General features: G+C 32.5%; 1 protein-coding gene across 1 annotated transcript in view; it reads right to left on the reverse strand.

The window, feature by feature from the left end:
- Window positions 1-12,149, reverse strand: part of LOC142317269 (uncharacterized) — a 95,165-nt gene extending 83,016 nt beyond the window's left edge. Inside the window, exons 1-3 of the mRNA XM_075353678.1 lie at window positions 11,977-12,149; window positions 8,920-8,976; window positions 3,413-3,460 (exon numbers count right to left, since the gene is read on the reverse strand). Coding sequence (XP_075209793.1) covers window positions 3,413-3,460; window positions 8,920-8,976; window positions 11,977-12,038 — 167 coding nt within the window. The 5' untranslated portion in view covers window positions 12,039-12,149. The remainder of the gene's footprint in view (window positions 1-3,412; window positions 3,461-8,919; window positions 8,977-11,976) is intronic.
- Window positions 12,150-26,762: the final 14,613 nt, after the last annotated feature.

A 26,762-nucleotide genomic window follows, 5' to 3' on the forward strand; every position in this document is an offset into this window, starting at 1 on the left:
GGTGATAAAAATATATATATTTCAATTCCGTATTACAAAATGTATTATATCGCAAAAATCAACACAATAGTTGGTTATTAAAAATATGTGTTGTACATCTCTATTTAGTAAACTATAATACTTCTAATGTGCCTCATAAATCAATTTACGAGGTCTGTTCAAAAAATACGTACACTGTTTGAATTGCGCGGGTCCAGTTGGTTCCTGTCAAATTCGCTTGGCGTCGACATGTTCCTACAGATCTGCTGATTACAACGCAGTTTTTTGATTGCAAATATCATTATTGGTTGCTTAGCTACGCAGTTGTTTGTGAAGTGTGTTTTTTCGTTTGGCGGATTTTAGAATGAATGACTTGAACGAGCGAAGAGTTGCTGTGAAATCTTGTGTTAAACTCGGAAAATCTGCAAGTGAAACTTTTGATATGCTCAAGATGGCTCACTGCGATGTTGCTATGAAGCGTGTGACATGTTTTAAGTGGCATTGACGTTTTAAAGATGGTCGTCAATGAATGAAGACGATGAGCGTCCTGGATGTCCTTCCAGGTCAACTGACGATTCACACATAGAAAAAATCAACACCCTAGTTCGGGCAAATTGACGGCTGACCATCAACCGGCTGCGGAACGCCAACCGGCGGAAAAAGCCCGAAATGTGGAAGAGTAGTGACTGATTTTTTATCATGACAACAGCTCCAGCCCATTCAGTCCTAAGAACTCATGTGTTTTTGGCCGAACACTCGCTTACTCTTTTTCCTCACCCTCCCTACTCACTTGACCTCGCTCCTTGTGACTTCTTCTTGTTCCCTAAACTCAAAAGGCCTTTGAAAGGAAGAAGATTTGAGACTATACCCGAGATTGAGGCAAATGCGACGAAGGAACTGAAGAACATCACAGAAGAAGCGTTCCAGGACTGTTTCCAAAAGTGAAAACACCGTTGGGATAAGTGCGTGCGTAGAGGAGGAGAGTACTTTGAAGGAGGCCCCGACAAGTAACTTCTAAATAAAGTACATATTGTTTTATGACGTTAGTCTACGTATTTTTTGAACAGACCTCGTATCATTATATACTACATTGCATTTATTTAGGTTCATTCTAGTCGATAGCGACTGATTTGGATTTTTATGTTAAATGTAATCAAACGACTTGAAATAATAAAAAGATAATGGGTTGTGAAATAAAACTACCGGTAAGTTTTTTTAGAATTATAAAAATCGAGTAATTAAGCTACAACCTCATCGTTAAATATAGTGGGAGGGCGAGAATCAGCGCAGGTCGTAGAGGTACATGTTGTTATAGCTGGCTGGGAGATCTAAATATTCAGTCCTGCTTATTCAAATTAATACTCCTTCGTCACAGAGCTCGATAATTCACATTAAAATCACGACACACTATGGTATTCAATTTATTGACAATTTCAAAGATTATCAGTAGTGTATGTATTAGGGTTTAAAAAGTACCAGAAGGAAATCTATGCATGATCAATAAAATTGATTTTAGATTAGAACATTGAATTGGGCAGCATTCAAGTTCAATTTCTTCCATGAAAAATGGATTTTTCAACTTTTTTGAGAAGGTCGTCTTTAACAGAAATTGAGATTCCCCGGTTTTATATGCAATTCTACAAAATGATTCAGGAAGCTTAATATTACGTTGCTCAGAAATGGCTTCTATGTTGGTCAGCCAGTGTTCAGAAAAAAACCATGAAAAACCTGGTGAATCGTTGAAAAAATATTTCAAGTTATTCGGTTTATTTAATAGGCGTGAATATTTATACGGAGAATCTTAATATTCTTGATATTAGTCTGTCATTTAAAAAGATTTATTCTAACCATGGTGATGAAATTTCAATCCTAATAGTAAAATTGAGAGCATGAATTGATAATTAATAGCATGTTACGCCTTCGATACAGATAATGGTTTTATCCAAAGCAATTATCGAACTTCTAATCGAGTCCGTACATCCTTCAGTTGGTCTGAAAACACAACGTAAGATTAACGCGTTTACAAAATCTCATATAAATTGAATCCCGGCATAGATTTATTGATCGGAAAAGATGATTGTTCTACGGTTACCAGTACTCCAAGATACATGTTTGCATCGTCGTAGGATTTCCCATCAGATAAAGCAGTTTTTTTAGCATATTATTTTTCATTTCTTCCTTTGTATTTTTTGTTACATTAAATTGGAGCCATTTTTTTTTTTTTTAATTTCATTAAATTTTCTCTTCTGGTGGTGTGTAGTTACTCAGTGTTTTATTTTCAGTTTCTTTTTTTATGATCATGAGAAGATTTGAAAATTAGCTGTTAATATCTAAGTAGTATAGAATATTTATAAAATATCACTTTGTCTTTCCTTATTTTGAAGAATAAATTGAAAAATGAACTTTCTCTTATCTTATCTTTTACAATATTAACAGCAGATGTATTTTCCCCTCTGCATTGTCGTAAAGTTGACATATCTTTAAAAATTGAACACATCTTTCTTCTACTTTCAGACTGGCATTGTATATCCTCGACTCGTTACACATCTTCATAAACGATAAATGCGGCACTATTTAAAGAACGATGCGACAATTTTGACCTGGTGTGTGTCTACTGCGTTGAAGATAGCGGAACTATATTGAAGAATTTTAGACATTTCCCGCTACGCTAGAAAACTGGTGGCAGTGAGCTCTTTCGGTGAATAATTAAATCAAAATGGTCCGGTCCAGAATTAGCTGAACCACTATACTAAAACATAACAATCAAGTAAATTTTTTCCGACTTTTCCATAGGTTTTTAATATAAGAAAGTCTTTTGTAATACTACATAATAAAAGGGAAAATTTTGTTTGTAAATAGCACAAGGGAGATTTTTCCTTTCTACTGAGCAATCTGAAATGGTACCAATCTGAGCAATCTAGTCCAAAATGGTACCAACGCAGAATCTCCAACACTAAGAGAGTATTTTATATCTATCTTATCAAAGAGAGCTGTGTTTTGTTGCTGATAACAGAAATAGAAATTAATCGTGGCTTTATGAGATAGTCGATTTCTCATTAAGAATCGTGCCAACGTTCTCTTCATGACTTAGTTTTGAGAATGATATTTTCTATCTTTAACACAAATTACTAGTACGGGGTATATCCCATTGAACAAGGAACGATTATTTTCATGGGATTTTCGTACCAATATTTATTATCTCCAACTTCTACTGCCTAATAAAAAGAAAACATGAACACATTTCCCATCGTTTTTTCTTTTGCATTGGCAGCTGTATGCCGCATTCAAAATCTTTTTTATACTAATTTTCGTTTAAAGTTTAATTTCCATTTTAGTAGAAGAGAATAGCAACTGGTTGTTTTTTTTTTAATTTAAAAGGTAGTCTTACCTGTCCTTCTTTAGGTAAAATAACTATTTTTAACAGAATACTTACATTGTGGGTTCTGTTTCCGCTATCGCACAATCGTCCATCGATAGACAACTGTAAAAAAAAATTAATATTTACAATATGGATACTAATCAATAACTACTAAAATTAACCTAAACATTATTGTGTTGATAATTCAGAAATTACCAACATTTTATTTTGTATTATATTTGCTGTATTCCTCTAGAATTTTGTAAACTATCGTGTTAAGTATTTGCCGTCCTTTGAAAATGGTGGTATGACCTGATTGTTTATCAAATATTACAGTTGAACCAGTTTAAAAACCGATTTAATGAACTCTTTTAAATATTTTTTGTTATAAAATAAAAATCGGTTTATGTAAAAAAACGTTTTTTAAAGTACCTTACTTTATAATTGTTTTTTTTTTGTCTTCAGTCATTTGACTGGTTTGATGCAGCTCTCCAAGATTCCCTATCTAGTGCTAGTGGTTTCATTTCAGTATACCCTCTACATCCTACATCCCTAACAATTTGTTTTACATATTCCAAACGTGGCCTGCCTACACAATTTTACCAATCTACCTGTCCTTCTAATATTAAAGCGACTATTCCAGGATGCCTTGGTATGTGGCCTATAAGTCAGTCTCTTCTTTTATATATATTTTTACAAATGCTTCTTTCTTCATCTATTTGCCGCAATACCTCTTCATTTGTCACTTTATCCACCCATCTGATTTTTAACATTCTCCTATAGCACCACATTTCAAAAGCTTCTAATCTTTTCTTCTCAGATACTCCGATCGTCCAAGTTTCACTTCCATATAAAGCGACACGCCAAACATACACTTTCAAAAATCTTTTCCTGAAATTTAAATTAATTTTTGATGTAAACAAATTATATTTCTTACTGAAGGCTCGTTTATCTTGTGCTATTCGGAATTTTATATCGCTCCTGCTTCGTCCATCTTTAGTAATTTTACTTCCCAAATAACAAAATTCTTCTACCTCCATAATCTTTCCTCCTCCTATTTTCACATTCAGTGGTCCATCTTTGTTATTTCTACTACATTTCATTACTTTTGTTTTGTTCTTGTTTATTTTCATGCGATACTTCTTGCGTAGGACTTCATCTATGCCGTTCATTGTTTCTTCTAAATCGTTTTTACTCTCGGCTAGAATTACTATATCATCAGCAAATCGTAGTATCTTTATCTTTTCACCTTGTACTGTTACTCCGAATCTAAGTTGTTCTTTAACATCATTAACTGCTAGTTCCATGTAAAGATTAAAAAGTAACGGAGATAGGGAACATCCTTGTCGGACTCGCTTTCTTATTACGGCTTCTTTCTTATGTTCTTCAATTGTTACTGTTGCTGTTTGGTTCCTGTACATGTTAGCAATTGTTCTTCTATCTCTGTATTTGAACCCTAATTTTTTTTAAATGCTGAACATTTTATTCCAGTCTACGTTATCGAATGCCTTTTCTAGGTCTATAAACGCCAAGTATGTTGGTTTGTTTTTCTTTAATCTTCCTTCTACTATTAATCTGAGGCCTAAAATTTTTCCCTTGTCCCTATACTTTTCCTGAAACCAAATTGGTCTTCTCCTAACACTAATTCTACTCTCCTCTCAATTCTTCTGTCTAGAATTCTAGTTATGATTTTTGAAGCATGACTAGTTAAACTAATTGTTCTGTATTCTTCACATTTATCTGCCCCTACTTTCTTTGGTATCATGACTACAACAGTTTTTTTGAAGTCTGAAGGAAATTCCCCTTTTTCATAAATATTACACACCAGTTTGTATAATCTATCAATCGCTTCCTCACCTGCACTGCACAGTAATTCTACAGGTATTCCGTCTATTCCAGGAACCTTTCTGCCATTTAAATCTTTTAATGCTCTCTTAAATTCAGATCTGAGTATTGTTTCTCCCATTTCATCCTCCTCAAGTTCCTCTTCTTCCTCTATAACACTATTTTCTAATTCATTACCTCCGTATAACTCTTCAGTATATTCCACCCATCTATCGACTTTACCTTTCGTATTATATATTGGTGTACCACCTTTTTTTAACACATTATTAGACTTTAATTTATGTTCCCCAAAATTTTCCTTAATTTTCCTGTATGCTTCGTCTATTTTACCAATGTTCATTTCTCTTTCCACTTCTGAACACTTTTCTTTAATCCACTCTTCTTTCGCCAGTTTGCACTACCTGTTTATAGCATTTCTTAATTGCCGATAGTTCCTTTTACTTTCTTCATCACTAGCATTCTTATATTTTCTACGTTCATCCATCAGCTGCAATATATCGTCTGAAACCCAAGGTTTTCTGCCAGTTCTCTTTATTCTGCCTAAGTTTGCTTCTGTTGATTTAAGAATTTCCTTTTTAACATTCTCCCACTCTTCTTCTACATTTTTTACCTTATCTTTTTTACTCATACCTCTTGCGATGTCCTCCTCAAAAATCTTCCTTACCGCCTCTTCCTCAAGCTTCTCTAAATTCCACCGATTCATCTGACACCTTTTCTTCAGGTTTTTAAACCCTAATCTACATTTCATTATCACCAAATTATGGTCGCTATCAATGTCTGCTCCAGGGTAAGTTTTGCAGTCAACGAGTTGATTTCTAAATCTTTGCTTAACCATGATATTATCTATCTGATACCTTGCAGTATCGCCTGGCTTTTTCCAAGTGTATATTCTTCTATTATGATTTTTAAATTGGGTGTTGGCAATTACTAAATTATACTTCGTGCAAAACCCTATAAGTCGGTCCTCTCATTCATTCCTTTTGCCCAGCCCGTATTCACCCACTATATTTCCTTCCAAGCCTTTTCCAATGCTTGCATTCCAATCTCCAACTATTATTTAATTTTCATCTCCTTTTACGTGTTTAATTGCTTCATCAATCTCTTCGTATACCCACTCTACCTCATCATCATCATCATGGTCGCTTGTAGGCATATAGACGTTAAAAATCGTTGTCGGTTTAGGTTTTGATTTTATCAATATTACAATGATTCTATCGCTATGCGTTTTGAAATACTCTATTCTCTTCCCTACCTTCTTGTTCATTATGAAACCTACTCCTGCCTGCCCATTATTTGAAGCTGAGTTAATTATTCTAAAATCACCTCTCCAAAAGTCGCCTTCCTCTTCCCACCGAACCTCACTAATTCCTACTACATCCATATTTATCCTATCCATTTCCCTTCTTAAATTTACGAGCCTACCAACCTTTTTTAAACCTCTAACATTCCACGCTCCGACTCGTAGAATGTTATTTTTTAATTTTCTGGTGACCCCTTCCTTAGTAGTCCCCCCCCGGAGATCCGAACGGGGGACTAGTTTACCTCCGGAATATTTTACTAAGGAAGGCGCCTCCATCATTGCTATATGAAAATGCAGAGAGCCACAACTACTGAAAGAGCTGCTGCCCTCTTTCAGGAATCATTGCTTAGACTGGCTCTCAACAGATACCTCTCCGATATGGCTGTACCTTCTGTCCAGCTACTCTGTATCCCTGAGCACTCAAGCCCCCTCACCAACGGCAAGGTCTCATGATTCATAGAGGAGGTTATAATTGTTACTATTTAATAATTATCAATGACTCAATAGATGAATCGTTAGTCACTTGTCACTGAATGAAGCTAAAACACATGTTATGATTTATCTCTTTAATCTCTGTGCAATAATAAATATTATAATGATTTGCAGGAAAAAAGAAAACACATAATTAGCCAGGTCTCTGGCCCCCCTAAGAGTAGGGCAGTCAAATATATGGTGTTCATTTAACTGAACCTCCCCGCAGACGCAAAGTTCATCAGCTGCCAGGCGGAACCAAAAGAGATATTGGTTTCAGTTAGTATGGTTGGTGAGCACCCGGGCATTCATTGCCCATAAAAAAGAGCTCGAGGCATGCAATCACCCCAGATCCTTCATAAAATTATAACGATCTTCCCTTAGTCGTGGTTTTTAATTCCAGCTGCCATGCTTCTATCGCGAGGCTCTTCAGCAGGCGAGAAATGTGCAACTGAACGAAATTTCCTGTGCATTGTCATCACCGTTCCGCTCTGGGTGTGGCCCGGCTCAAAACCGTATTCCAAATACCACGGCATCCCGACCTCTTCGCAATCTCCTCATGGCTGCCCGAATTTTCACCTCTAAATTGATTGAAAGAACCTTTCCCAATAAGGTGGTAGTCTTGTAGGAGTTTGTTTTAAAAACACCAGTGCATACAATTAATGCTCTGCGCTGGGCATTCCTTAAATTTTGAACAAGTGCTCAAGGATTGCTTCTGAGCAATCCTCCTATGTTTGTGCATCTCAGCGACGGCGTCCGCCGCTACTTGCCTAATGTAGTTGCTAAACAACAACTTTTCATCAAAAAAAACTTATGAACTCTATCTCGGCTGATTACACAGCCTTTATACTTAATATGGGGGGTTACGAATGTACGATAATTTGTCTGTACTCTTGAGAAGCATAAACTTCGTCTTTCTCGTAGGAATTTTTAAATTTTGAGTGGACATCCAGTCCTCTCCGGTTGACAAGGCCGCCTGCGCCCGGTCTTCTAGCTGTGGTCATGAATTACCACGAACTAAAAGGAGGCAGATAACGGTGAAAGCCTGGTCCGTGATCCCTTCTGGAAATGTCAATCTCAGAAATTCGTTGATTACCTGGTTCCACAGTAGGGTAACGAGAACGGAACCCTGCGGGATTCCCCTGGTAACGGATATTTCCACAACTAGGTGCGCATCGTTAAACAGTTCTGTACAGTTAGACAAATCGTCACGTACCACGGCTTGCAGAGCTACAGGAATATTGCGACCTTCATATTTATAGAGGACACGATAAAACATTAGAAGAAATATAAAGTACATATGCGTGAACTACGTTTTTGTTTTTTTCAGGTATCATTTCTATGAAGATTTGCCATCCATTAATGACGCATTAAAGACAGCATGAGTGAAATCACGTAGAGTAAAATTCAAGAACTGATTTATTTTTAATGGTGAAAATAAAGGTTAAGAAAACTGAGCTTACACAAATCAAAAACTATTTCACCGTTTCAAAATTTCATAACGTAATAAATTTTAGAACTATTTATGTAAGTCATCAGTACAAAAATCTTTGTTACGAAGTTGCACACTAGAATTAATAAGCTATTCTTTGAACAGTTGCAATATTTTGAAAAATCGCTACAGATGTATATCATTTCCAGATTTCCAAAAGGCTCCCTGCCTAAGAGATGAATACTTTTGTAACAAAATTCAATAGTGTTACAGGCAACTCAGTATGTATTAACCTTTCCAGCCCAATTCCCAATATTTGTAAAGCATTAAATGAATGTGAGAATTTAGCTCGTACTGCTTACATATTACGGAACTTTTACTAAAGAAACGAGTTTTATGATTCGTATTTTTTACTTCGTTTCATAGAAATAGAATTTTATGATTAATTTTTTTTTTATGTTTTTCAAAAATCATTTCATGTAACCTTTATTAAAAAAGATAGTAATAAATGAATAAATAAACTGACTTACGTACCTACATAAAAGTGTTGTATCTTTTGTACATTCAGTATATTCCCTAGGCTTTAAATTCCTGAAATTTTAACAAAATTAAACAAGATTAAACTGCATTATTTGCTGAAAAATTTATTAGTGTAGATATGAACAGTAAAAGTGATAAAATAGGAAATCCTACAAAATGTACGAATTAATGAAACCGGCTGCTGTAAGATATAAACTTCAGAAGTGATGTAGCAACTTCTAAATCCAAAAGTTGGAAAATGACTTTTAAAGATATACGTACATCTATTAATATTTTATGTATTGTACCAATAATAAAATTACATTAAATTAAAACCCATAACATTGACAACATCCTCAGTGGTCAGAACGCCTTTATTTTCTTCGTTATATTATTTTTATCTGGCGGATTTTTACACCTGAATCCACGATATAAATATTGGTATTTTAACACGATTTTATTGTATTTTAGATTACTTTGTGCAAATTCACAACGTTAACTGTATATGTACAGTAAAATAGAGCAACGTTTTCTATTTATAATTGCAAAAGAATCAAATCATTAGGCGGTTTCAGTTTAATGTCAAAATTTCAATTTAAATTGTCTGTTCCAAAAGAACAAAATATGTTCAAGCTTTTAATCAACGGTCATATTTTTAATTATCTATGTTGGTTTTTAATCAATACTGAATCACTTTGAATTTTTTGATTCACAGTAGTTAATTTTATATTATAAGAGTAAGTATTTTTAATAAATATTTCCCATTTAAACTAGCAATATCTGTGGTGGATATATCTCTTAAATAATTAACTTTGTAAAATACCAATAAAACATATATATAAAACAATATATAAATATTACCACGAACATAATAAATATGAATATAATATATATATATATATATATATATATATATATATTACAGTGATTGTAATGCGTATGATTATTGTTTAAAGTTTTTGCAAGTTTGCCGATGCTGCATAACAAACACAGTCCACAAGGATGTGGTGTACATCTAGTTGGCAGTCGCTGCGAAATAAAATGTTAGCAACAGTCTGAATCATGAGATATCCATGAGTGAGCCTTGTGTGCCCTTTACCCGAGAGAAAAATTATAACTCCACTAGACGGTTATTCCTGCATGAGGAGGATCACGGTTATACACGATTATATGTATTATTAACTGGAAAAGGTTTACTGTTGATGGTATCATTCCATTAATTTTGCCACTCATCACGAATCACGTTTTCTAGAAAAGAGACAAGATCGTCAAAAACAACAAGATAAGGGATAGGAGGCTGGAAACAAGTTTCTTCTGTTGCTCTCTTTTTGAATCAGATCCATCCGGGTGTGATTCGAACTGTCTGCCCTTTTCAGGACTACCGACAACATTTAAACAGATACAACACAACTATATACACAAAAGCAACTATATACAGAAAAGCAACTATATACACAAAGCAAAAACATTTTAGACCACCAAATTTTAATGTAAGCATATCTACGATTGGTTATTGTTATTCTCATTGGTGGATGTAAAGGCTTTAACACCTGTAGTGTAATGTCCGTTGAAAAATAATCATTACAAATGGTGAGGAAAGTGTTTGCTTACACACATGTTAATTTATAAAATAATTTGCGCAAATTTTATTTTCGATAACACTCATTCTGTAGCAGTAAAATTTAAAATTGCCAACAAAGACTATTTTATAGAAATCCCGTTACTTGCAGCCGCAGAGTCACAAACGCGCCCCGAACCAATACCCTTTTACAACACTTCTTAAAATAGTTAGAATACGTACTCCTAAACACAATGAACTTTGTCTCAAGGCGCTAACCCCACACTTGGTCGAGAATAATTGATACAAAATTTTTATTTTTTGATTACTAGCATTTTTTGGATCACGTTATTATTTTTTAAGCTTTTTTGAGGCTTTTTTGAATAAATAATTATTTTTAGTATCATGTGATTGCTCTTGGCTAATCAAGTGATTTTTTTATGATTTTTTATTTGCTTGCCTGGGATAAAATTCAATGTCAGGTCAAAATTATACCTGGGATCAAAGTAATTATTGTCCCAGTAACAACATTTCTATACCACAGTCTACAGTAAAAATTGATTAAAAATATAATAGTATAAGAGTAGCTCTCTGTAAATCTTTTTGGAAAGTATATAAAGTGTAATTTAAAGAACAGTATTTTCCTATTCGGAAATATATCATAAAATAATCTCTTTACCAAATTTCAACCTTACGAAAAATAAAGAGAGATATCTATTTTGTTTGAAACAAAGTGGATATTTTTTTTCAGTTTAAAACCATAAGAAAATGATGCTTATGTGTAACAAGCGTTTCATTCAGAACTCACTGTTTTAACAGTTAATAAAATAATTAACGGCTAATCATTTATTAAGGTAATTAAATGAATTTTGTCTAACATAACACGTTAACAATTTTCCTCATTAAAAAAACTCAACTTCTAGTAGGGTTATATTCAAAAAGCCAAAAATTAGTGCGCGGAAAAACGAGATGAAAATTTTATGCCAAGCGTGGCTAAGATTTAATCCCGGATTTAGCATTTTTGTGCAAAATTTACATTTTATTTTTCTACGTGTAACCTGGACTCATATGACTAATTACTTATCACCTGAAAAAATTATGAAATAATAGAAACTGGTTCATTACATGCGAATATTTTTTAGAAAAGTTAACCAGATTTTGATAAATGAAATACCAAAATAAGATTTATTCAATTTTTTAAATTTTATTTCAGGAAATCATTTAGTATCTTCTTAGTGAATGTGATGTAACCATTGTTACAAAATATTACGTCACAAAAAAAGGACTCTGTAAATTCAACACTCTGTATGGTTAAACCTTACTTTTTACCAATAACTAACGAAGTTATATCAATTAATTATAGATTAAATTTTAAAACATACACTATTAAAGACTAAATCGTATGACCCTATTGGTTTTCTGAATAACTGATTTATCAACCACGATATATTTTCATTTATCTATGAAATAAGATGGATTAAATATTTTATTACTAATGTATTATAAATACTTACAGATCTGCACTTCTGGCGTTAAGCAACATTAGATTTAAAATAAAAATTTTAGCACGCATCATTTTAAATTGTTTCTTCTCTTGTAGTTTACTATATTAAGAAAATTTAACTCTTTTACTCGATTATAAGTACTTGTACTGCGTGAATAGATGTTCAGTTATAAAGTGAAGTTTTATAATGCGGCATTATAAATAGCAAAGGAAAGAGGCTCAGTCGTCATGCGCTGTAAGTACTAAGATTAAACGTGAGTAAGCGTTGTTGTTTCAGTAAAAATATTAATAATTGAATTGTCACCAATAAAGAAAGACTCAACGTGTTGATTTTTTTTTTGCATCATATAAAGCAAGTTATTCCCACACTATTCTAACATTTGTTTTTTTTTCATTATGCAAGAGCGGTCCAAACGAGAAATGAAATCTGTGTTTAAATAATTTTTATCTCATTCTGAAATCCTGATTCTGCATTTAATAATAATAATAATAATCGGAACTAGTATTTATGAATTACACAGACATACTTCCTGATAAATATAAACAATACGGTTAAATGCATACATACTTGCTCGGCTATGATAACCCATCATCATAATCAGCAACAGTAAACATTTTAATGAAAATGACTTTATTTTTAAAATTTCGTTTTAACAGACATTTTAAATTTGAAAAATTGTTTCCAGAAAAAGGTGGTAACACTAAAATGCTTTTATTTATTTCCGTAATTTTAAAAATCGAAAATAGATTTGTAATATTTTACTAAGTTTTAATTACCAATATCATTTCATACAGAATATTATTTGATCAGAAATTCAAGATTCAATGATATATAAAAAAATTATGGGTCTGTTTATTTAAATCAAAATTATGGGATCATAATAGATTTATACAAATTTTGTAGTAACACAATGAAGCTTTGTTTCATTATTACTCATCTGACCGGTTTGATGCACTGTTGCATTCTGTTCGGTAGATATCTATTGGTTCTAACATACTGCCTACATCAAACATTTTCATTTATCATTTTTTTCTTTCGTTTACTTTGTCCCGTTATATTCTCTTCTAAAAAAAAATAAACCCTAACAGACAAATATATTAACCAGCTGAATTTTCATAAACCTTTGCAAAGGAATCAATTGTTTATTTTATACTGGCTTTCTTATTTTACATTTTCTCCTGCCAAAAATTATTAGCATAAATATAGCGATTTACCAGCATATGAGGGAATTTTTTCATTTCCATTTTTTAAAACATTTTTAAGGAATTGTATTCATAAATTAAAATGTAATAATATTTCTGATACGATTTGAATAAATTGGGAAAATGTTATTAGGAAATTAAAAATACATTAAAACAGAGCACAACTTTTTTGGGTACTTTATACAAAATTTTTGGGTACAAAATTTTTGGGTACTTTATAAGAAATATCCCGACTCTTCCAACCTAACCTAGAAATGAAGCAGAGATCTCATAAGAAAAAATTCCTGCTATTGCACTCGAGAACTATTTGTTTGGGGAAAGTTTCCTGTAATATAAAAATTAAATATTTACTTCATAACTAGTATATAACTATATTTAAAATACACAAATATGTTAAACATTGTATTTGTCTAAAAATTATAGATGAAAAAATATATTTACAGTCATATATGTATTTACTTTCATAGTGTTGGCGGTTTACGATACGGTGTCTTAGAAGAACGTGGATTTTCTTGTTACATCCTTTCTGGTTACGTTGAATGCAAATTAAAGATTACAACATAAAGCTCTTCCGATTAAAAGTTTTCTCGAATTTGAAATGTAAATTTTTTTTTTTTGTCTTCAGTCATTTGACTGGTTTGATGCAGCTCTCCAAGATTCCCTATCTAGTGCTAGTCGTTTCATTTCAGTATACCCTCTACATCCTACATCCCTAAAAATTTGTGTTACATATTCCAAACGTGGCCTGCCTATACATTTTTTTCCTTTTACCTGTCCTTCCAATATTAAAGCGATTATTCCAGGATGCCTTAGTATGTGGCCTATAAGTCAGTCTCTTATTTTATAAATATTTTTACAAATGCTTCTTTCTTCATCTATTTGCCGCAATACTTCTTCATTTGTCACTTTATCCACCCATCTGATTTTTAACATTCTCCTATAGCACCACATTTCAAAAGCTTCTAATCTTTTCTTCTCAGATACTCCGATCGTCCAAGTTTCACTTCCATATAAAGCGACACGCCAAACATACACTTTCAAAAATCTTTTCCTGAAATTTAAATTAATTTTTGATGTAAACAAATTATATTTCTTACTGAAGGCTCGTTTACCTTGTGCTATTCGGCATTTTATATCGCTCCTGCTTCGTCCATCTTTAGTAATTCTACTTCCCAAATAACAAAATTCTTCTACCTCCATAATCTTTCCTCCTCCTATTTTCACATTCAGTGGTCCATCTTTGTTATTTCTACTACATTTCATTACTTTTGTTTTGTTCTTGTTTATTTTCATGCGATACTTCTTACGTAGGACTTCATCTATGCCGTTCATTGTTTCTTCTAAATCGTTTTTACTCTCGGCTAGAATTACTATATCATCAGCAAATCGTAGCATCTTTATCTTTTCACCTTGTACTGTTACTCCGAATCTAAATTGTTCTTTAACATCATTAACTGCTAGTTCCATGTAAAGATTAAAAAGTAACGGAGATAGGTAACATCCTTGTCGGACTCCCTTTCTTATTACGGCTTCTTTCTTATGTTCTTCAATTGTTACTGTTGCTGTTTGGTTCCTGTACATGTTAGCAATTTTTCTTCTATCTCTCCTTTAGGATGTCACCTGATAATTTTTGTCATTGATTAGTAGCCTACCTCTACGTAGCCTACATTTTTCTCTATCTAATAATGCTTTCTTTTCACCAACTGGTGGTTTGCTTACGTCTTTCCGTTGAGTTTTCTATTCACTATTTCTCTGCCTACCTTTTTCGTAATCTCATTCTTCTTAATTTTACTTTTTTTTTGCATTTTTCAATAATTCTATTTTTAAAGAATCCAGACAGCTTGCTGAATTTCACTTCTTCTATTTTACTTTCGAGTTCATCTAATATTTACATCCATGTGTATATGATATCTATTCTTTTTAGACGTTTTTCCCTTTGAAGATTTTGCTTAATCAATACTTCGCGTAAATATGAAAACAATGAGTTTTGTGAAACTTTAGGAATGAAGTCATTCATGAATTCGTTAAATAATAGTCGAAAAGTCTATCGAATGATCTCATTGTTGTGAATTTTAATTCACAGTAATAACAAGTATCCGCTGGTTACCAGATAATTAGTACAGTATACTTTATTGTTTCAGTAAAGTAAACGTTAATTTCTTTACAATAAGTTAGTAACCAGTTAAATAATCTACCGGGTTGGTTTAATGGTGAACGCGTCTTCCCAAATCTGATGATTTGGAAGTCGAGAGTTCGAGCGTTCAAATCCTAGTAAAGTCAGTTACTTTTACACGGATTTGAATATTAGATCGTGGATACCGGTGTTCTTTGATGGTTGAGTTTCAATTAACCACACATTTCAGTAATGGTCGAACTGACAATGTACAAGACTAACTTCATTTACACTCATACATATCATCCTCATTCATCCGCTGAAGAATTATCTGAACGGTAGTTACCGGAGGCTAAAACAGGAAAAAGAAGGAAGTAATCAGTTAAATATGAATTTGGTTATAGTAATGTGAAATAGAAATTTAAATCTTTCATACACAATAGAGAACTAAAGTTTTTGAAAAAGCTAATACTTATCAATTATGATTACAACTAATGGCGTGAAATGAAATGGAATAAAAAATAAAAATGTTTACACAAAACAAAAATACATTTTAGTATAGATTTAGTGGTGTGGCTTTTTATTAACCAAGTTAATATGGTAAATACACTGAAACGGTGTGCTGTCAATTTCCAAAATATAATTTGCACTATTAATAACTAAATAAATTTATAATTGTGCACATACAGTACAGTTCTACTGTCTTTGTTTTAACTATTTTTTTATGGAAAATACTTTGGAGATTTTCAAAAGGAAATTATGGCTGGTGCTGAGGGTAGAAAGTAGTACACTAGAAATGTTTGAGATTCATTGGAGGATACAACTAAGAATATTTTCAATGAAAATAATAAAATACCAGTTTTACCGGTGATTAATTAATTTATCTCACTCTCTCTCTCTCTCAGTCTCTCTCTCTCTCTCTCTTTCTCTCTCTCTCTATATATATATATATATATATTGCAATTAACTTTTAAACATATATGTGTAAACATGTATGTGAGAATGTTTGTATGTGAAAATTTCAACTGATTCACGAGACAAGATAATATATATTAGTGAAAAAAGAATTTGCAGACAAGGTTATATGAAAGGTTAGAAAAATACAAATTTAAAGGTTAAATTATCAGAATTGAATTAGTTTATACTGTGTTCTTTCATTGCAGGGAAATTTACGGCTAATATGACTGCAGATTGCTGAGTTGGGATGTAGTGCAACTAACAATATAACAGCATTAAAATAAGTTTTAATGCAAGAGCAAATACAAGAGTGATAGATAAGTACTGTATAATAAATTCGGATATATTAAACATAAATCATAAATTTTTAGTTTTTCAACTTGTAATTTTTTTTTAAAGAAATAGTGTAAGTAGTAAATATAAAACTGTACCGATAATAAAAGTAAAAAAAAAAAATATAAATTTGTTACAATGTATATTCAAATTTCACTTTACAGGTTTTTAAAGAAAAATAACAAACATTTACATATTTTTATATAATAATTATTACATATTGCTAAGCACGTAATAACAAAAAGAAATAAATTGTTTTTAACACGCGTGTTACATTTTAATAAACATAAACGTGACAAAAAATATTTTTCTTTGTTATTGCTATTTACTTGTATACAGTTTATTTTATTCCCCTGTATAAACATAAAATTAAGTACTTTATTTTTCTCAAACTAAAAATCAAACGAGGATGCAAAAATATAAAAAATAAATTGAACTAAAAAAAGCTACAATAAATTAATTAAAAAAATAAATAAACTATAGAAAAAGACTAAATATGGTTAGGCAGTATTTTACAAAATAAAATAATGGTTGACCAATCAATTATCAGACAACAACAATATTTAATATTTCAATATTTAATTTGTTTAAATATATTTTATATGCTGTAGAAAGAGCAGGCATTTAAGTTTGTTTAATGATCACCAGGTTTTACATCGATAAGAAAAAACTCAAAATGATCCCTAAACGGAAATCTATAAGAGGGAATACAAGTTCTGCTTAATAAAAGATAGAAAGCGGGATGAAAAATAATGACGTGGTGTAAACGTCTGAAATTTTGACACGTTGATAACGTACGTGTACAATTTTTTAAAAATCGTGATTCCGTTTTTAGATTTTTTGAAAGTGTAGTAGGATGCCAGAAACGATTTAAATTCTTAAAATTTCAGGAGATCTATGAAGCAGTATTGAAATGGGTAAAAATGATACGAGTGAAGAACATCGATGACTGGCGCTTCCATTAAGAATTAAACGACTGAATATACTGAAAATTTGTAAATTTCCAACTTCCAAGGCAACTCTGCACGGCTGGTTAATTTCAAATGTAGAATCGAATTCAATAAAAGATAATATCCGGTGAAAGTACTTGTGTTTCGGCCACGCAATATATTCAACGGGAAGCCACATTTTTGAAAACTATTTTATAAGAATATAAGCCCGAGAAAGTATTAAATCAAGATGAGACTGGTGTTGGTCAATTAAAACTCTTAATTTTAATTACGATAATTGTTTTGGAGCAAACCACAGTAAAGACTGAATCACTGTCGTCTTCTGCGAGCATGACCGGTGGAAGAATTAAAACTTCTTGTGTTAAGAAAAAGTAAACAGCCTGGCTTGAGTTTTACTGGAAAGTAAAACTTGATTTATTACATACTAATTTTTTATTTACTAATGTAGGATTTTTTACATTATGCTTCATTGTTTTTGATCTAACTAAACACTGCGGAATTTCAGAACCATTTAAATTTTTGTATTGTATACGCCTTCCTCGTTTTTCAATTACATACATGAAATATAACACTACAAGTCTTGTTACTCCTGCGAGCCTGCACCATATAACTTGTAATCTTGCTAACAGATATTTATCTGTTATTTATTAACGTAATGTTACGTTAATACAAATTTACATTTTTACATGTTAACTTACTATTTACATAATTTAACTTTATTTTCTTCTCCTTTAAATTGTCTAATCCTAGTAAAATGTCAAAATTTTTGAAAATCGAACACATAATATTTATATTTTTTACTTTCTGATAATGATTGAAGTGGTAATTTTTCTTCTGAGGTACCATAAGCCCATGGTTACTTCAAAAGGATCATCACCTAAATATTGTTTATAATATTCGAATCCTATATCTATTTTACAAATTATGTAGCGCTTTCTGTATCTATTAATATTCTAAGACTAGTATATGGGCTTATAATGTATGACATTCGTTTATTTCTGAATATAAAATCATAATTGAAAATCATCTCTATGATCCTTTATTCTAAAAAATGATCGGCTTCGAATTCTTCAATTGTGTTATTATTTGTGTAACTCTTTTTATCTATTTTCTGAAAAAGATGAAAGACTTCCATACGGTTCCTTTATTGTCTCATTTCCTGACACCTGGTGTAATTAAGGTGTTTATTTGGAGGTTCCACAGAATTTCTTATCATAACAATACAGTATATAGTTGTGTGTATTACTTTACTTGTAATAATAATCATTCTATCTAATAATAATAATAATAATAATATTATAATTATAATTACTTAATAATATTATTTCCTACTTTTCTTCTATTGCAATATTAGTATGGTTAATAAATCTTATGTAATTACTATTTTCTGTAACAAAATATATTCTACTACCTAACAATTCTTCATTATTAATGATATGTAACTCATTTGTATAAATTTGATTCAAGCTTTCTGTATTATTGAATGACTTATTTAAATAATAATAATGCTCAAAATTATGATACATATTTTCCAACTTAGCTATATCTAAATTAACTGATACAATTCCTGAATTTATTTCTGATGCTTCTGCCAATGGGAAACTAGGATCTATCTAATTTAAGAACATGACGATCTATTTGGAACAAGATTTAAGTAGGGATTAGTTTCTACATTGGAAGATCGGTTTTGTCGTCGACTTTTCTTAACTTTTCTAGGACGTTTTATATATGATGATTTTTTTTGTATTATAATGTCTTCCTTCAATTTCCGCTGTTTTCTTTCTTCGGTAATAGACTTAATTTTACTTTATTAAATTTATTCTTTGTTTTACTTTGCTTCTGGGCCGACTTAACATACTTTTCTTGTGGAATTATTAGTAATTTTCCCTATTAATATTCACATTTTCTTGTATTCTTTTTTAGTTTATTTCCCTTACATGTTCATATAATTTACTATTTCTTTGTTTGTTTTTTTTTGTGATCCTTCTTTGATTTCCCACCTCTCAGAGCAGGACCCGCTTCGGGGGGTGCCAAAGCCTCAAACTACCTCGGAAGGACACAACGTCCCGTCCAGACAGTGGGGACCCGGTCTTTTGGCTTGCCATGCCTCTAATGGGGTTACTCCGAAGGGATCCCTTCACCGGGACTCCAGTCTTAACGCCTCGCCTGTAGTGAGGAATAAAAAGGGATCCCCCTCCTGGACTACGGTCTTACTTTCCCTCTCCCCCCAACGACACTGCAATGGAGTCCCCACCGATCATCGACGGTGAGAAGCCGGAGCCTCTCACCCCTCCGGATGAAGCTGTCCCCTGCAGATACTACAGCGTTGCTGTGCATACATTCATAGCGCTGGTGCAGGTGTGGCCGCCTTACATCCCCGATCCCCGGATGCATATCCATGCCAAGGACTGCAGGATGGAACCTCGCTAGGTTCCTGTCTGCAGTTCTTCTTTATGTAGCCGGCCATACCGCATGTAAAACAATGACCACTCCGATCTGGGTCACGACAAAACTTGGCCCTGTATCCTGTACTCCAACACCGAAAGTAAAGGTCATCAAAGGTACATCGAGTCACCTGTCAGGCCATCCAGCCAATGCGGATACGCCCGTTTGATAGTAACTTCTCCACAAGAAGAGGCGGCACTGCCAAGGTGACGATTACCTGCATTAACCCGTAGGCCGGCCGCATAGACAGAACTTCTAAGGACACTGACTCCTCGATGATCTTACAGAGCTCCATCAGGAACTCATCCTTCGTAGTCAGCACGTCTACGTCCTTGACGATGACATGAGCTCTCCTACTAGCCTTTCCTACCAGTGTCGTTGTAGTACCCTCCACCTTCTCCTTAATGCCTATGTGAGTTGTTCTGCAAGAACATCATCAGCATGCACCGGGAGGTGCAAGTCCTCTTCCTGACCCTGCCTTGCGGAGAGGACTCCACTCTTCCTTGGCAACACCGCACTCTTTACAGAATGTAGAAGATCTGCATTGGTCCTCCCCTCTGCTTTAACTACAACTGTGGTGGTCGATGAACCCGGCGGTTTCTTCTTGCCCTTTTGTTGCAGCGCTGACGGCAGACTGAATAAATAAACTAAGTGCTTCGTCTCTATCTGCCTGGACACATTCTCTTCAGAGCGCCTTAAGCTCTGCTTGGTTCACCCCGAAGACTCATAGAAACAGACCGGATGATCTAGCCCATTCTTCAACATACGTGTGACAAATCTGCATAAAACCGAAGCTACGCCATGGTCGCCAACCACCATGTCAATCACTAAAGATTAATCCGTGTGGACAAGATCAATCGTACTACCGCTATCTTTCCCTGATAAATCATGGGCAGAAGACTGTACAACCAGGACTTCGCCTACCTTCAGCTTATCCGTGCGAGCTAATTCCCGGATCCACGGGGTCTTGCGAAAAAGCGTTACACGTTTCGAATGGCCGACACCAGCTACCTATAATCTAAACTGACCCCACACCCTCCGACAAGTCAGTAATGTCCTGTATCCACGTTCAGGATTGGAAAACGTCTTCCGGCCAGCCCTTCACTTTGCATTTATTAATATAATTCTGTACATGCAGCTTTAAACTGTGGGGATAGTAATTGTTTTTATTTGTTGATACGTTACGCCATTTAACGTTTCTTGTATTCAACGATGATTTTTTTTTTCTAAATAATAATAAACGATTATCATGTATAAATCTATCATCTCGTAATTTATCACTTAGGAATCTCGTAATTCATCATTTCTAACATCTAACATTGTACAATTACATTTAATCAATTGTAGTTGCCTAGTCTTAAAATATTCGACTATAGCAGTTGTAATTTTTCTTAAAAATCATTTTCTAAGTTCAAATTATATTTTACAATTGCTATCGACTGACTTGGGTAACACATTCAAATGAGTTTAAGGTTAAGTGTTTAAAAATATTACACCTGCTGAGAGTTCTATCTATTTTTCGTCGGAGAGCTAATGGAGTATTCACCTGTCGTTCTTTCGATCTTTGGTCCGTTCCCGCTTGGACTACGGTTGCTTGGCTTCTTCATCCGCACGATGTAGTCCATCATTCATTTAATTATCTTACTACTGGTGCGTTTTGTTCAAAACCCGTAGTACACTCCTAGGGGTCAGTGATGAGCCAACTTTTTGGTACAAACGAATCCAAATGATCATCTGCTGTGTAGTTTGCATTAAAGAAAAACCAGATCATCTACCTTTGACGCGGTGTTTTGCAAACATCTTAGTCCATATCAAGTTCTATTGTTTCGCTAGCCATCAGAACTAGTCACGTTTTCTTATCTCTAAAGTAAATTCATCCTTGTGTACTGTGTTTGTTATGCGGCATTGTTTTTAAAATTAAAATAAGAGCTAACATCCGAAATATCCTAGGGAACAATTAGACGATGTTATGGAATGTCTACTATATCTTAAGGCCGTGCTTCTGTATTCAAATATTTTATTCTCGCTATAATATGTTTCATCTATTTATGCCATTCGGGGTGTGTCAGTTGATAATCTGATGTTTTAAGTTAGATTTTTAATGTTGCGTTTCATCGTGGTTTTATTTCACCTTTAGCATTCACCGTAGACACTTTTCATTTATTCTGATCTGTATGAGAAATATTTTTCGTTTTATTATTTCCTGTTTTAATTGTTGATTTTATTTCTTTTATATTGCGGCTTCCTAATATTTAATTTTAGTAGAGTTAGCTTATATTTTTTATTATAATAATATTGTGTCCGTGCGCAGTAACGTCATTTCCTTATGGTCCCAGTAAAAAAGAGTTTCTACTTTTTGTTGAGATGTACAAATTAAAATTTAACAGTCCTCATTTTTTTTTTGGAAAAATAATAAAAATATTTATCAGATATTCTACATTCATGTAAGAGACCGTCCCAATAAACCCTGGATTTGGACTTTTTCTTAATTGCAGTAATAAGCCTTCATTGAGAGCTTTTCAACGATATAATGTTGTACTTATTTTCATTGGTTCCAGAATAATAGCCAAATAAAATTTTAATTAATGAAATCTGGATCTTACAAGAGGAAGGCACATCCGTCGAATGAGACTCTACTTCATATTTTTTTAAATTTAAATATATTTATTTATTAATGATTATTAATCTCTGATTGTAAAAAAAAAATAAGATAAATAATAATTCAATATCAATAAAAAAATAAAATATGAAACAATATCAGGAGTTATTAATGAAATAAAATTTCATGTACTTTTCATGTAAATAAAAATGTGTATATGTAATTTAACATGTGCACAAGGAAGTCATGTAGTGTCACATCAGATTTATATATATATATTCGTAATTTTTTTTTTTTTTATAAAATGTGTGATCTATGTATTATTTATTTCTGTATTTTATAACTAACTGCAGGGCGAACCTACGGTACGCATTCATAGCTAGACCCTCCGGGCGAGTTGCCCTGACGGGCGATGTCTCGAAACGAAATTTTTAGGTATTAAAAATTGATTACCTCTTGTACCTCTTTCACATTTTTTTGAATGATGACAATTGATAATACGAAAGTTAGATTAGAAATTTTTCTCTAGAAATTGATACTAACGAATCGGGAGTTTTCGCTAGTGATTTCTACTTTCCGATGCCCACTTATACGGTTATAGTTCATTATTTTATGAAGAAAAAAATCACAGAAATACATAAAAAATATGTAAAAAAGATTGTAAAACACACCTCTCTTAAATTAAACGCACTAAACTGTACAAAATACTTTTAGGACGGTATCTCAGAATGGATTTCGCAACAAACTTTGGTGGTGTTATGTAAGATTATGTGAAAATCATAGCTTCAAATTAAAAATTTGATTTTTTTCCATGCGGGTTTGCACCTCACACTTTAGGCTATTCATATAGCATAAGAAAAATACAGTTAACGAGCAAATTACACATATTCTTCAACAACGTAACATGTACATTAATTTAAACCTGAAATATGTTGTTTTATAACGATCATTGTAACTTACGTAAATATACTCTTTAAACATAACTGAACAATGTGTTTTATTTATCACGAAATATGAACCAGCAAGAATAATACACAGAAAAAATACACCTAACCAAGTTATAGCACCAAGGCGGATTTTATACGATACATATAAACCGTCGTTAATTTACGATTGTATTTAAACATTAATATACCTGATATAATAAATCTTTCTTAAATGAATTTATCTGCATAGAATAGATAAATTGTAGGATGTTTTACAAAAAACTGATAATTGTATTTTAGAAACCTGTGTTTACAACACGCTTATGTAAAATATAAGTGGATTACAGTTTTCCCATCGTTATACGAATTCCAAATGTCAAGCTATTATATATAAATATAAAGGAATATGGAACTTGATAAAGGTAGTATCATGTTTTAAATTCTTTGCTTTTTATTTACTATTTGTTCAGATCATATCTGAGATAAAAAAGAAGATAATATTTTTAAATTTCCTGTTGAATAGAGGCAATGTACATTATTTGTTTTTTGACAAAAGGGTACACTGATTGTTGTTTTCCAGTTTTTCTAAACGGTGGTACATGTAAAATACCTTAACTACAAACAGAATTGCCCAAAATCTTTTTTTCTTTCTATTTTTTTTTTTTTTTTTTGAGATTATCGGTGTTCATTTTACAGCCTATTATGAATGAATGAAAGAGTACTTTTTTCCTAGCAAGCATTTCATTAGTTATCCTGGAATGGGATTTTCGTTGTCTTAAGAATAGCTATACCGCTTCAAGGAGTTATTTCTATCATACATCAACATTTTTGTATATGGGAAGAAAACAAACACATACACCCCTTACATATGTAACCTTTTAACCTTTATTCGTTTTTTTAAATCAAATTTAAACATAATGTGTTACATTTACAAAAAACGTTCCTTCATTTTATTTTACACGATATGTAAAATTGTCGACTTGTTATCTATTCTATTTTCTGAAATTACCATAAAATGTTTCTCGAATAAATTATTTTACAGAAATTATGTCACTGCCTTAACGTAGAATAACTTAAGTATTATTGAAAACGTGATAAAATTTCAAACAAATATTTTTAATTTATTCTTTTATTTTCCTTTAGTTTTATAATTTTATTTCACGCCATCATATTTTAAAAGTAAATGACAGGTGAATAATCGAAATTATTCACTGAATAAATTAATTTCGTATTATTTTTTAATTAAATAAAAGTAATCGGATATTAATTATAACGAAACGTTTTTGGTATATGGCTCTTGTAATACCTAACTACAAGTCATTATTTTAAATTAGGAATTTAAATCTCAAAGAGTATTAAAAGCTTTCTTCAAAACCTATGCAGTTAAAAAGAATAGGGAAGCGTAATAAAAATCTAATTATTAAATATTATTTTACTATGTTGTAGGTGTTTTAATAAGTAGAATTTCCTGCAAATATATTACTTAATAAGTGCATATGTTATTTTAGTGTATTACTAATATACGTTTATTTCTATTTTATTTTTACGTTATACTTGGTAAACGATTAAATTTAAATTTAAATTTAAAGGGGATGGGTGTAGGTGTGTGCGTGTTTCTAGAAACTTTCTAGAATACTCCGTCTAGTTGGGTTAGCTCAAAGAGCTATCAGATCACTTTGTCACTTAATCTACCGTAATTCTAAGCGGCGGTGAGTCATAACAGCCCATAGGGCCTTGTTTAATAAACTTGAAATGTTGCAGCAAAAACTCAGTTAAGGAAATGTAAATAAATGATTCTTGAAATTTTTTAAAATATCTCTAGTTTATCGCCTGCATTGTCATAGAAGTAAACGGAAATGCCTTTTTTCAAGAAGTATTTTTACATTATGAAAACAATGTTTTCTGTTATTTAATGGCCAACATTGCCTGTAACTACCTTACGTATGGAAAAAATTGATGTTAGTTTTGTATAACAAGAAATATTTTAACCTTATGATTTAAAAGCTTATCGAATATCTTAATAGACTAGAACAAGCCTTATAGTTTGTGAAGTGCAGTTAAATAAAAAAGAATCTGCTACTGTAGACATTGAAGAACATTTTTTAGAAATTTCTGGTAATAATCTAATCTTCTATGTTTAAAATTATAGTTTCATAAAATAATGAAATCATTTTTTTCAGCAAGGAAAGGTCATTAATATCTGGAATCAACGTTAAAAACTTGTAAGTAATAGTTATTTTATGAGTATATATTCCTTACGATGGTGGAATAATATACTTATTATAAATATATATATATATATGGACGAAATGATTCCGGAACCGATTTAAACTTTCTCCATACTTAAAATCTCAATTAAAAAAAATGGGTTTGCGCCTCCACGTTGGTTCGTCTGGATAACCAGTTAGAAACGTGGAGATTTCTACTGGTGAACTAAATCGGAATCACCTCTCTGGATCACATCCAGAGTTGTAACTCGGGAATTTATTCCCATCCAAGGCTGACTTGCCTTTGAAAGTCAAATATGGAAGGTCTTTTAAGAAAAAATCCACCGTCTGGTAAATACCAGAGAAGGCTGCACTCGGATCCGGTGGGCAGCAACTCTAACAGACATAATGGACAAACAAAATATCCTAATCGCAGGACTTCAAGAAATGAGAAACACCGATCGAGAGCCGTTTGAATCTCAGGGTTACAGAATTTACAAAGGAATCCCCGGGAAACGTGTGATGAAGAATTGCCCACAGTTCGGAACAGGATTTGCAATCAATCTTAAAATAATTGACTCAGTCGTAGAATTTAAGTCTTACTCCCCCAGGATTTCAACCTTAACCCTAAAATCAGCCAATAAATTCTACACCATAATAAATGTCCATGCTCCCACCAATGACAAAAACAATCTTAAAAAAGATAGAGAAGAGATGGACAAATTCTGGGAACTTCTTGACCAAACTGCAAACAACATAAATAAGACCCACACGAAGATTTTAATAGGGGACTTTAATGCCCAACTTGGTAAAGAACGACGATATCGTGATATTATCGGAAAATGTCCTGCCCAAAAGAAAACTAACAAGAACGGCCAAAGACTTGTCAAATTTTGCAGAAACCATAATATGATCTCAAAATCCACCTATTTTATGAGAAAACCAAACAAATTGAAGACTTGGAAACACCCAGATTGGAAAAAAGGAGAATGGCAACTGGATCATGTTTGCATGGACCGGAGTTATCACAAGGAGATTTATAATGTAAAAGTCTTGAGAGGAA

This window comes from Lycorma delicatula, chromosome 1, assembly GCF_047948215.1.
Source record: "Lycorma delicatula isolate Av1 chromosome 1, ASM4794821v1, whole genome shotgun sequence".
NCBI lineage: Eukaryota > Metazoa > Arthropoda > Insecta > Hemiptera > Fulgoridae > Lycorma > Lycorma delicatula.